Raw genomic sequence first — 13,613 nt, 5'->3', positions numbered from 1 at the left:
AAAAAGAGAGAGATTTAAACACTTTTTTTAAGGGAAATTGTACTCTCCTACAATCCAAGCCTTTCCCCAGCAAAACCACTTACTTTAGCCAGAGAAGACAGCTGAAAGCCTTTGGCCTTCTCTCTCCCAGCATTTTCATTTAAGTAGTTCCCAATGGCTAAGATATATTCCAGCACAGCAACAAATCTCGGGTTGTCCTGCAGCTGTTTGCATGCCCTGATCTTCTGGTTTATGAGCTGGAACACAAGGAGGCATCGTTTGATTAAATTGTCAAGGGTGACTAAATGGGGCTCTCTGCATTGTTTCTGGTCAGTCAGGAATTAATCTAGACCATGGGAATCTCAAGCCATAAAAGGGGCCTCTGTAGGGATCTGCCATGAAGACTTCATAGTCAAGATTGCTACATTCTCACACACTGTAATGGCAGGGATCTTCGGCATTCACTTGTGGGCACATTGTGCAACATGTCACTGATGCAATAATAGTGGATTAGCAGTAGATTTATACTGGACCACTTTATTAAGAAGAGGTTGGATTTGATATCCCGCTTTATCACTACCCGAAGGAGTCTCAAAGCGGCTAACGTTCTCCTTTCCCTTCCTCCCCCACAACAAACTCTCTGTGATATGAGTGGGGCTGAGAGACTTCAGAGTAGTGTGACTGGCCCAAGGTCACCCAGCAGCTGCATGTGGAGGAGTGGAGATGCGAACCCGGTTCCCCAGATTATGAGTCTACCACTCTTAATCACTACACCACACTGGCTCTCAAGTATTAGTTGTTCCTGCAATGCTTCCCTAATATTAATACATTTATTGCTATGTGGAGAGGCACTTTTGTGCTATAACAGGCGAGGAAACTGGTAGACCAAGATTGCCCCACAGGCCTCCCCATTTGTCCTGCAAGGCTGCTTTTCTGTTAGTCCTGTGGGCACCATGTTGGCAACACTTGACTTGGAAAGTAATTACATACAATAGCAGCTTCAGAAAGGGCAATTTGGAGCAGTAAAGGTGGTGAGAAGGGGTAACTGGACTCTTTGTGCTGCTTCTATGTTCCTAATCTTCCTTCCCCTTCCCTCCTCTGTAGGGTGACAGACACAGATTGAGGAATCTGTGAAGAAAAAGTCTGCTTTTTGGACCTCACAGGCAGAATAAGAGCTCTGAAAGGGCAACTCTGAGCAGAAAACCAACAGGCAAGGAAAAGGTTAATATGCTATCATTGCTGCCACTTTCCCACTTCATGTGTAACTTTTCCCTTTGCAAAGTTGCTTTTGCTTAGAAATAGCAGCCTTTGATGGCCTTTGACACATTATTGGCAGGTAATGTGCCAGTCATTTCATGCTTTGTGTTCTCAAAGAGATACACTGTTAGTTTCAAAAATCAGCAGGAAGAAATAGCAGCCTGAATATTCAATACAGGCAGTAGCTTGTCTTATCTGCCACTTATGTGCATAATCATATGTCCCCCTGCACCCAGACCACAGGTGTCTCCCTATGAAGGGTTTGTGCAAATCACGACTTCTGCAACTACACAGTAGGGCAAAAACAGGGTGCAAAAGGTTACTCTCTCTTACTCTCCCAGTGCACACTTGTCAATAATCCCAACACATTCTTATTTTGACCCCAGTGTGCTCTTTCAAAACTGATTTCCATAATGAAAAAAGGATGTGCAATTTTAACTTGTTCAGATCTTGTTGGGTTGGTTATTCTTTTTTCTTTATTTCTTTTGTCTCTCCCAATATGGATGTATATTTTTCACCCTTCCTTATATTGAGCTCATTAATTAAAGAAGGATTGCCTCCCTAGAGCTGCTATTAGCCATAGAGGGAGAAACATGTGGACTTTAAAAATTAATTTTTCATATTTTCCCATCCACAAGTTATAGCAGCTCCAATTAAATAAGGGGTGTATGTAATCTGGACCAGGGCTATGGTGTGGGGAAAAGTGTGTCTCTCCTCATGCTGTGACCCCAATCAAAACCGGTGCCCCTTACCTGCTTTTCCAAAAATAGAATGACATTGGGAGCACCCAACAGAGAGCTGTTATTTTCAACCAGTATCTGGGAGCAATTGGCTCTAGTTCAGGTTCAAGGCTCCAGAGAGGTTTTAGCATTGATGCTTAGTTGCAATTGACACAATGCAGGAGGTCCTTTGAACCAGCCGTTGGGGTTCAGGTTAAGTTCAGCTCCCTCCCTGCAGCCTCTTCAAACTGGATGATTGGCAGTCTTTTTGAGATGTGGACACCTTGAGCCCCAAACCAGATTTTCATTATTATGTAAAACAAAACAGTCAATGTTGGATGTATTGCTTGGGCACCTAGACTGTGTTTCCATAGGTAAACAAGAATGACAAATATCTCGAAAATTAAATCTCAAACAATATCTACAAGGTATCAGCTGTGTTGATTGGCATGGACTGTGTCATCGTTCATGAGGTATTACCTTCCGGAGGTGCTATTTCCGCTAATGAACTCTCAGGTTTTGACTTGCCCAAGGCTATTTTAGATACCCCAGCAGGTAGCGCATATTGTATTTCAAAATCTAGACGATCTCAAATTTACTTTCATGCTAGTTATGACTCTCTTGGCTATCAAATCCAGGAGCAACACATAGATCATCAAAACCTTTCTCCACATTTCTTTTGAATAATGCAGTGAAATGACAAGTTATACATCAGGCTGCCCACATTAATACAATATGAATGTCAACGACATGACGGGTGAGTTGCTTTTTTCAAGGAAAATCTCTGCTCACACACATACGTAGATAGACACGCCGGCTTTTAAAATTGACATGGAGGGCATCTGGTGCTTTATAGTGCATCCCTAAGCATGTTGACTCAAGAGTAAGGATGGCGGGGGGCGGGGGCGGCAGGAATTCAGTTCAGTTCACATTTAAAGGTGAACCTACCTAATTCTCACTTCCTGGAACAAAATGCAAACCAAAATACAGCCATCCCTCAAAATTTGTGCTTCTCCAAAGCTTGCAGTGCAGTTCTCCAGCCAAGTAACATACAAAAGAATGTATTGAAATGTATTATTTTATATTTGCCTGTTTATCTTTGGCTATAACATGCATTTGGTTCCCTTAATGATAACTTCGATTTAGCTTATCCAAACTGATGTGCTAATGTGGAGTTATGACTGGGGGCGGGGGGACAAAAACACCAAGAGAAAGCAAGTTTGACAGATTCATCCCAGTCCCCTGAGTACAAAGGGACTTTATCCAATGTAAGTATGGATAGGATTACAGCAAGCTCAATGTTTAAATTTATTTAAGGCACACACACAAACAAATATAATATGCTTACCCACAGAAATCAAGGTATGATACTTACTGGCCGCAGTTCAGCCATGGATTCTGGTAGTTCACGAATGGAATGCAAGAGGTCAAGTTTCTTGCATAAATTAGGTATTTTACACATCTGCATAAAGGAAAGGAAACTCAGAAAAGATTCCTGTTGTCCTACATAAAAAAAAATTAAGCTGCCTTGTTAAATCTTGTTCTAGGGGTTTCCACAACCCTCTGAAGCAGATTTGAAGAGGGTTTGGAGTATGTATGCATGGAGGAAGGAGATGAAGGGAAGGTCCACTGAGCAAACATAAATCCTTGCTCCAATGGAATATATTCATTTGACACCAGCTCGTCAATTCCTGAGAAAATTGTGCTCAAAAATGATCAAAATGGAAAGGGAGAGGGAAATTGGTGGAATTCCCAAGCATGAGCTACAGGGTTGTTGTTGAATTTCTCTCACTTTCAAGGCACCCATTTACAAGGTAGTGAAGCAGCATTTGTGAGTGCCCTTTCATTCAGTCTTCAGTTTAATTCTCCAGTGGCCTGCACTCTGCAGCCTTCCTGAGTGTTTCCTGAAAATCCCTGAAGTCTGCTCAATGGCCAGCTTACTCAGAGTAAGATGACAGAGCTTTTCCCATAGAGAGCCAAGAGACTACAAAGTGCTGGAGAAATGGAAAGGAAAAATGCATATGCCCATTCTACCCACAGCCACCTTGCAACAATAACGAAAGCTCAATTCCACAGCCACAAAATGTTTTTGAAAATTCTAAAGTGTCCTGAGAATGAGGCAGCCTCATTTGCAGTAGAAGAAAACTTTTGAGAAATTTGGGGACACGTTTTGGCATAGCACCAGCAAAGATGTTGGAGGCTAAACTTAGAACCAGACACATCCGTACTGAACTATAACCCTAGGTAAAAGCTCCCACCTTGGGATATATCAGCTATAGACATGCATCTTCAACAATGCATTGACCTTAAGTCACACAACTGCTGTTCTGTACTTTAAAAAACACAAATGAAATATTTTAGAAATGCTTTTTTAACGTTTCAGTTTGAACTTAATTCTAATACTCTAACACTGTGTCTTTTGCACAGTCTTCTGTGTTAAGGAGACAGATCAGGATGTTTGAATAAATAAAGCAACCCAGCTGCTGCAAAGGATTTCTTTGTTCCAAGAAAGTTCGATGAGTTGCATTTTCCCAAGTTTTAAACTCAGCATAAAATCAACAGAGAGCAAGAAGCAGACAATATGGCATGTACAAAACCACGACTTAAACCGTAGATATACTTCTTACTTCTAGCATAAATTGATCCACCAGATGCAGGTCTGAAGGAGACCCTTTGAACGACATGTACATTTCTATATCTTTCGCGGTGGGCTGGTATCTATGGGAAATCGATACAAATTAGCATTCCTGGTTCCAAGACATCAGTGTCAAATATGGGCATTTTGCAGAAAATGGTAACAATTTCAACAGAATACTTAAAACATGGGCTCATTTGTGTGCTAAACCAGAGTAAACAACAATGAACGTTTCCCCATTTTAATTAATTGGGGGAAAATGTAGCATTTTTGTATTGGCTTGTTTCAAATTCATTAACCACTGCCATCTTGAATAATTAACTACATTCCATATGTGTATTTTTCCTCTTCTGCCCACCTTCAGATTGGGAAAACAACAACAGCTAGAACTGTTTCATTGGGCCTTCCCACAGGTGGAACAAATTCTAACAGTGTTCATTTGTTTGTTTGATGTAATACATTTCTATGCTGCCTCATAGTCAAATTGCCTGCACTGTTTACAAAACTTAAAAGCCACAATACCCACCATAATGCAATACAAACATAACCGTAGCAGATAAAAGCACAGTTAAATGTCAGAGTTTAAAACAATGTCTTGTTGAATAAATAGCCCTTTGCTTGGCATTCAGAATACAGAGAGTTGGCACCAATCAAACCTCCCTATTTATTTAGACCAAGCAACACAAACTTGTTCTGACACACAGAGTTCTTTCAGCAGTCTCTGTATTCTCCCTTCCCCTTGTGACTGCTAGAGTAGGTACTGTAGTTCAGGGGTACCAACTATGGTGCTCTTCAGATGCTGCTGTATTTCAGCTCCCATCATCCCTGACCTCTGGCTATGCTGGCAGGAGTTGGAGTCTACATCACCCAGAAGGCACCACTGTAAATCCACATGCCTCTTTCACCTGCCTCCGATAGTCTGCAAAGCAGCACCATGGAATCTTCCCGGTCCAAGCACACAAAGCAAGGTGGAGAGAGGTGAACCACATTACAGGGAAGGGCCATAGCTGAGTGCTAAAGCAACTGCTTCACATGCAGAAACCCCAGGTTCAATCCCCAGCATCTCCAGGTAGAAATGTCCTCTGCCTGGAACCCTGGAGAGCTGTTGCCAATCTGTGTGGACAATTCTGCATTAGATGGACCCAATGGTCTAACTCAGGAGAAGACGGCTTCCTATGTCCCTAAGGCATCGTGGAAAGTTATTTCAAGCTGTCTCTGGATGGGTTGGGGGAAATAATGCAAAAGGGTGGCCCATAATCATGTCAAGCATGGGATTAATTTATTTTAAATCCAAGCCATTTGGCTCAACTGGATTGAATTGTTTTGTTGCTCACTTTGCTTAAAGCTCAGCATTACAAGCAGCAAGGTGGCTTACGGTTCCTCCAGAGAACAATGAGTAATAGAGCATATGTATTTTTTTTAAGTTACATCCCTAATTTCCAATGCAAGGAGCTAGGTACATCAGGTGCTTCAGTAAACACATCCTTTCGCTTCTCCTTTCATTTGCCCAAAATGATGCTGTTTTCAAAAAGTAATATCTATCATAAATAAAGAATTCTATCCAAAAGGTTACCTTCTTAGTGCTGTAATCTGCTCAATGCTAAGTCCACCACTGTCTTCATGTATAATGTATAATTTTTCTTTCAGCTGGCTTGGCTTTATGCGGAAACTTTTAAGAAAAATGTCTGGAGGGGGAGAATGGTTCTTTGATTACTTGTAGATAAATGCACAGGGGAGCAGGGGGGGGAGGAAGCAGAGAAAGAACACTGGGACATTTATACTGTTGTTCAGCCCACAGAATTAGCTTGTGCTTGTGCCCACTAAAAGCTAAGATGAGTCAGTGCTCTAATATCTTGTACAAATAGTATCCTAGCATTCTAGTACGAATGGCATCGATGTATCCATATGGATGTATTTGATTGAAGTGCAGTCAATCCATTAGTCAGAAGAATAAATCAAGAGAGTGTCTCCTGATGGCACTCAAAACCTTACTTTGAAAATTATTTTAGTTAAGTATACAAAAAATGTACTGCTGATTCTGGGATTGAGTTTACAGAGCCCACTGTTTCGTTCTCCAGAGTGACCACTCAACTCCCCCTGGGAGCTCACAAACAAGGTGGAAAGGTGACAATCGCTCTCACTGTCACGTGATCAAAGCATCAAGTAAACAGGGGTACACTGCCTATGAATGAAAAGTGATACCCTTATTGAATTACCCACACCTGAATTTGTCCAGTTTTTCCCCAAGCATGTTTTGAGTCTTAAGTTTGCTAAAAGAAGGGGCTTGCCCAATTTGCGTAGTAGAAAAGAGTGATTTCCTGGAAGAAACAAGACTAATTTGGAGGATTAGAAAGCACTGTTTAAAGATGTCTTTATCCTCACTAACAACATCTTAACATGTACTTCCCCACCACCACCACTTTAGTGTCAGTCAATGGATGCAATAATTTCCCAGCCCAGGTGTCCCAATTAACATAATGATTACACCCTTCCAATTTTAGTTCATGCAAATCCTTCACAGGTTTATACGTCACACTAAGGATTTCCAATTGTGCTTGCTGGAGGCCCCTTGCGCAGCTGCCTCAAGTGCTACAAAGGATCCTGGGAAGTACTATAAAGCACACATACACTTAGAGTGTTGTGCCAAACTTTTATCCCCCATTTCTTCTTGACCATGTTCCAATACTGAGAGGGGAAATGCATTCAAAAATTATCAAAGAGCAAAGGAAAATTTGGAGTAATTATAAAGGTCAGGATGAACTGTTTTGGCTGCATTTAGCTTACTTTTGAGTAGGCATGGGGGAGAAACTTGGTTTTGTTTGTATTTTAATGAGAAACTACCTAAGGTGCAATTTTCAAGCTTACACATGAACTATCCTTTGAAATTTGTATTTCTCTGAATTTTGCACTTCTCTGAATTTTACAATACGGTCCACTAACCAGAAAATGTGTGCCTGCATGCATTAAAAAGCACACAGCAGTGAAAATGACATGCAAAAGTGCGATATATGGGAGAAATTTGTTTACAAAAATATGCATATTTGTCAGAACTGAATACAAAATGTCTACAAATTTTCATGTGGATTTTTTAAAATTAAAAATTAAATTTTAAAAAAAATCACAATTTGATGGAGAAATACGGAGAACTAAAAACTGGAAAAATGAGAAACTGATGTTGACAGACTCATCCATTGGTATTTGAGGGAAGGACCAAAATTCAGCGGTAGAGCATCTGCTTTGCATTCTGAAGGTCCCAGATTCAATCCCTGGCATCTCCAGAAAAGGCAGGGGGTGACCCTTGTCTGAAATTGTGAAGACTCGGCCAGTCAGTGTAGACAGTACTCAGCTAGAGGGACCAATGTCTGACTCAGTAGAAGGTTGCTTTCTATCTCAGGGTCCACAGATGAAGCTGAATGGCAAGAGATTCAGGACAACAACAAAGCATTCATTGACACAGCACACAGCTAAACTACATAAATTGCTACCACTAAATGTAGTTATGACCACCAACTTGGATGGCTTAAATTGAGGATTAGAAATGGAGGATAAGGCCATCAATGACTACTTGTCACGATGGTTGTGTACTACCTCAGGATCAAAGACAGTTGTTAGGGAACTGCCATCGGCTCAGAGGTGAGAAATAGAAGGGCAGTTGTGTTACAGAGAGCCTCTGAAAATCTTGCAAAGCAGTTCCTCTTCTGGGGAGGAGGAAAGCCCTACCTCCAGTGGGGAAGAGGTGCAAGGACCAGAGGATGCTGGTGGGAGCCTTCTGGGCAAGCCGGACAGGAGGGAAACACGCCCTTGCCATCGCCCATCCTGCACAGTAGTTTGAGGCGCAGAGAGGGGAGGAGACGTTTGGGGGTAACAAAACTCTTATGTTGGGGAGGTCCAAAAAAAGACCATTACCAGATTCTGCTAGCGATTGAGCCAGACATGAGCTTTGGGGCTCTTCACTGTAAATAGTTTGCACCAAAATAAAGCCTGTAAAACACAGGGCGGAGTCCTGCCTGGTTACTCTCAAGCAACCGCAACAGCCAGCTGACAACAGTATTCCTTTAAACATCTGTTACAGGAGAGCTATTGCATTCATGAACTGCTTGTGGGTTTCCCACAGACATCTCTTTGATCACTAGGAGAACAGAATGCTAGACTGGGTAGACCTTTGGCCTGATCAAGAGGTCTCTCCTTATATTCTTATGTCAATGATTCTGTGATCACAGGATAACATTTGATGGACTGCTTTTCGTATAACTCTTGAAATTCCACAGCATTTCCTTCTGAGCCTCTTAAAAATCTTAGGACTCACGAGTAAGGGGCTACTCCTAGTAAGCAAAGTGACATTTTCACACTTACTGAAGTTATGTGCAACTTTTGAGTTTAACATAATTTGTTGTGTCGGGAGAGGCTCATTGCCATGAGTTCCCACCACTTCTTGAATACGAAACTGGTTGTGAAGCCGAGCCACATTTATGGTTTTCTGGCCCAGGTAGCAGGATGTCCAGATTGATTTCTCTATCTAAAAATATTAAAAAGCTGTAAGTAAATATGTCATGGCATCTCTATAATTAGGACGGGCAAGTTCCCAAGGCTTGATTTGGAATGAGCTTACCTAATGCAAGCTACTTTGCACGCAGTTCAGCTCATGTCCAAAATTAGTTCATTTTAAGCTCACATATTCCAAGCTCCAGGTTTCGTCATATTTTCAGGGATGCTTTTATAAACACACAAAGCAATGAGAAGTATCCCCACTCCCAACACATCCTCCAACCACTAGGGAATATGATGAGTCCTGCAGACACTTCATACTCCTCTCTGACACATTCCCCCATCCCTGTAAAAAAGCATACCTACAATGGTGAAATGTAGCCTTAATGCAGCAAAAGCACCAGGAACCCTGAGAATTATAGATACCCTATGTATCTTTTGGTAGCTGATTTCTGGTGACCTGTAGTTTCCAGGATATTTGTGAGGACCTCAAAGGCCATGGAAACAACATTTCCCATCAGTCTTGTCACTTAATAATGGCCTAATGAAGGTTGCAACAGCCCTCCTTACCACTGCTGCCAGGTAGGTTTCAGCCAGAAATGGAAGGGGTCAACCATGGAAGTGTTATATGCTGGTTTTGAAACTGGGGCTAAACTAATTATGAGTGAAGACCAAACTTGGCTAATAATTAGCCGAGAAGCCCAAGACTAGAGAATTCCATGATTCAAAAAATGGGATTTGGTGAGCCAAAGGAATGTATAACTATCTTATAGGACATCCAAGTAGGATCCCATGTTTCTGACTGGGTATTGTAACACCTAACTTAGCATATAGGAGGAGTCCTAGGAATTGCAAGTACCTTTTTCCTGAGGTCACCCTGTGATGTGTAAATGGTAGTCATGACATTCTTTATGGACAGTCGTAACCATAAAAAGACAATAGATTCCCATGGGGCTAAGAGCTTGCGGATTCCTCTTGATGAATCCATGTAGATCTTGAATTCCATCATAGTATTTTTTACTGTATTCCTCCAACTGAATGATTACCAGGGGACTGTATGTGGGCAAGGGGCAGGGTGGAGATTCCATCTAAATAGGCCATAAAAGAGCTTGACTCACGATATAGGATCATGACCTCTCTGTGGCTTGGTGCTACCACATCCCTCAATGGGCTAGAGGGTGATTATGAATCATGAGTCATTATATCTAGGACAGTGGTGGGAAACCTCTGGCCTATGGTCCTAATTAGGCCCACAAGTTATTCCCACTTGGCCCAAGGGCCATGTCAGGCAAGCCACAGCCACTTGTCCATCACCCAGCATCAGATGACTTCAGCTATGGGTAAAAGCATGACTTGGAAAAGCACCATATTCAAAAGGGAGAATCAGGAGTTCACTCTAAATGGACCCCTGATTCTTCTTTTGCAGACCTGACCTGAATTCAAATGAAAATTCCATTGCAATTCAAGCCATAGTTGCAGAGGTAGAATTTTTGCAGCTGCAGTTTGACTTCTTGAATTCAGGCCGTGTTTCTTTGCAGTTCAAGCTGGGACTGCAAAGGAAGAATCTTGCAGCTGCATATTGAAGTTACCATTACCTGGCACCCGATGCCATCAGCTGATTAGCAGGTAGCCAGATCCACCCACCTGTCACGTGATCTGTGGAATGCTGGCTGCTTCTGCTCAGCCCTCCTCTAACAGGATAGGGACTATGGTTATAGATTATTCCCAACATTTACTTATTAACCAATGGTGTTCGTCTCTTGCCCATTTTGCCTCCTAAGGAACTCAAGACAGCAAGGATAGGTTCCCCACCAACCAATTTAATTCCATTAAATGCCTACCATGATCACAATACTCTCCTTTGCGAAGGAGGTTTACATCACATAAGTTGTCAGGATTATTTGAATGGGCATGTGAATAGGACATGGTGTATGTACTACAAGGGTAGCCAACTTGGTGTACTCCAGATGTGGATGATTTCTCCCATACTCCCATACTGAGAAACAATGGGAGGCTTGGTCCAAAACATCTGGAAAGAACCTCAGTGGTCACCCTGGTGTACTACTTGCTTTCTCTATTTTGTTGCTAAATTCCTACATGGACAGCATTTCTATTCTGTAGAAGGATGAACAATCTCGTGTTAAATCACATTATGATTATGATGATGGCAGCTTGCAACAACAGAGAATCAAACACTCATGGATTGTATGCGCCCTGTTCTATGCAAAATATAGTTTCAGACCTTTTCCTGAGGAACTACTTCCCAGTGGAACACTTTTGTTCTTGTTGATGTTGGAGGCTGGCTGGACAACTTGGGAAAAGGAGGCGGGGCTTTCATATCTGCCGTTCTTCCAGGAAGCTGACCCAATGCTGAAACCAAAGGACGCTTCTCCTGGAGAGTGTGGGCTAAGGTCACAGCCTCTGGAGCTGTAGGAGATTCCAAACCGAAACAGATGGGCTGTTCCATCTTCCCTTCATTTAAACAGGGAGCTTCCTCACACACCGCTTCTGAGACGTTCCCCTGAGTCAGGGATTCTGCCTTTGGCAATGAGCAGTATCTGTCTATGAGCAGCATCCACTCATTTCGGAGCTTGGTAATGTCCTCTAGTTTGTTGTTCTGGACAGTAAAGGGTATTTGGAATCTACAATTCAAAAACGGTGAGTCTGTGAACCCAAAATAGTGCACATGAAATGCCAATAAGCACAACCACAACCATTTCTGTTTCATGCTCATTGATGTTACAGACAGTTTTACTTTTCAAGAAGGCCAGCAGTGCTGACTCTGACCTTTTCAGGCTGACTTAATTGCTAAGACTTTGAAAGAAACAAGAATGCTGAGATATAAAGATATATATTGCAACATATTGACTCAGGTGAACAATTTCCATATAATTTTGTGGCCTCTGGGGTCAAATGGAACATTTCTACATTCTGAGAAGACACAGCTACAGCTAAACACTGTCTCCAGCATTTAGATTTTTCACGTGAGTCAATTTACTAATTAATCCTTCTTTGGTTTGTGAGCAAGGAACAGAATGTTTTTGACACTGAGATACGTCGACTTGGCTAGCCACTAGGAACTGGAACTGAAATATGTCCAGCATATTAACATGCTTTTGAGCATGTGCAGAGTGTCCTTCCCACATCAATAAGTGATGAAAACTTAGCACCTCTTATTTTAGATATGAAACATGCAGATCCAATCATATATTCAATGCCGAAATTGTGTATCTGGATTCAAGTGACTAATCTGACATGCCTAGCTTTACTTTTAGGGAAACTAAGAAAGCAAAACTTCTAACAATTCATTTATTCCCAAGCCTTCAGCTCTTTCACACAATCTCCAGGGTAATATTAGAGCCTATTGAATTTGGGTGTACATGTATATGGATGTCACAATGTGTGGTAACTGATGTGTGTGCAGACTACAGCTGGCAAGAAAAGGTGATCAAACATATGTGAAACAATTCAAGGAGGAAACGGCTTCATGAATGACTCCCCACAGCTTTGTTTCACCGACATCGCACTGACTCCTATTCCCCCTTACAGAGCTATAATTTCTAGACTGGTTTAACAGTCAATCTCTCTTCCCAGGAATATCTGCATATTGTAGCTCTGTGAGTTCCTAACAACTCTCAGCACCCTTAACAAACTACAGATCCCAGAATTCTACAGAGGAAGCCATGACTGTTTAAAGTGGTATCGTAGTGCTTAGAATGTATGGTGCAAATGTAGCCAGAGTAATTTTCTGTTTTTTGTTACTCAGCAGTCTTGGCGTGTGTGCGTGTTTCTCTTCCTCCCTACACAGCATCCACAACAGAACATTACACAAAGCTCACTAGCATAAATTAGCATGGTTGGTACCACTTGTGCAACCTTGACTTAGACCTTCTGGGCTGGGCGGGGTATAAATAATAAATTATTATTATTATTATTATTATTATTATTATTATTATTATTATTATTATTACATTTGTTTCCGCTGTATTAGGTACACTTACAAGTACTTAGCTTCCTTTGTTCGAAGCATGAAGGTGCCAGAACCATTCTCCTCGCTGACAACTGCATCTCCACTTGACAAGTTTATTGTTTTTGCTACAGGAGCCACCGTCTCCATCTGGCGTTGGTCGATGCAATGTAAGCTCAGCTCCCATTCCCTCAGCTGAACAAAGTGTCTAGAGAACAAAAAAAGAAAAAGAAAAGAAAAGGTGCTGGCAAACTCAGGTAGTTAGGTGCATGTAGATCCTTTGATTCAATGCAAAAATACACATTTCATACTGGTGAAAATAATTTCTTTTAAAAGGATTTGCGAAGGACCTTATTGTTTTATGGTTTGTGAATCAACTTAGGAGGTTAAAAGATTCCTCATTAATGGAGCCTAAAACATTTAGAGTGTTTTGATGTATCTTGGTGCTCTGTGCTTTGTATTTATTAGGTTAAAAGGGTTTGTGAATTGCTAGTCTGTCTTAATGGCATCTGAAACATTTGAAGTGTTCAGGGTTTCACTAATACGGGGCTATAATGCTCTGTGCTTCCTC

General features: G+C 41.6%; 1 protein-coding gene across 3 annotated transcripts in view; it reads right to left on the bottom strand.

Moving 5' to 3' along the window:
• LOC308588017 (formin-F-like) overlaps positions 1 to 13,613 on the bottom strand; it is a 79,123-nt gene that overhangs the window by 18,249 nt on the left and 47,261 nt on the right. For all 3 annotated transcript variants that reach the window (XM_081196160.1, XM_081196162.1, XM_081196161.1), the window contains 7 exons: positions 13,077 to 13,250; positions 11,318 to 11,717; positions 8,944 to 9,106; positions 6,164 to 6,275; positions 4,583 to 4,673; positions 3,331 to 3,417; positions 84 to 236 (listed from right to left, as the gene is read on the bottom strand). In XM_081196160.1, the coding sequence (XP_081052286.1) occupies positions 84 to 236; positions 3,331 to 3,417; positions 4,583 to 4,673; positions 6,164 to 6,275; positions 8,944 to 9,106; positions 11,318 to 11,717; positions 13,077 to 13,250 (1,180 nt within the window). The remainder of the gene's footprint in view (positions 1 to 83; positions 237 to 3,330; positions 3,418 to 4,582; positions 4,674 to 6,163; positions 6,276 to 8,943; positions 9,107 to 11,317; positions 11,718 to 13,076; positions 13,251 to 13,613) is intronic.

The sequence above is a fragment of the Podarcis bocagei genome (assembly GCF_964188305.1).
Source record: "Podarcis bocagei genome assembly, chromosome: 5".
Taxonomy (NCBI): Eukaryota; Metazoa; Chordata; class Lepidosauria; order Squamata; family Lacertidae; genus Podarcis; species Podarcis bocagei.
This window is presented reverse-complemented; position numbering and strand designations above follow the sequence as displayed.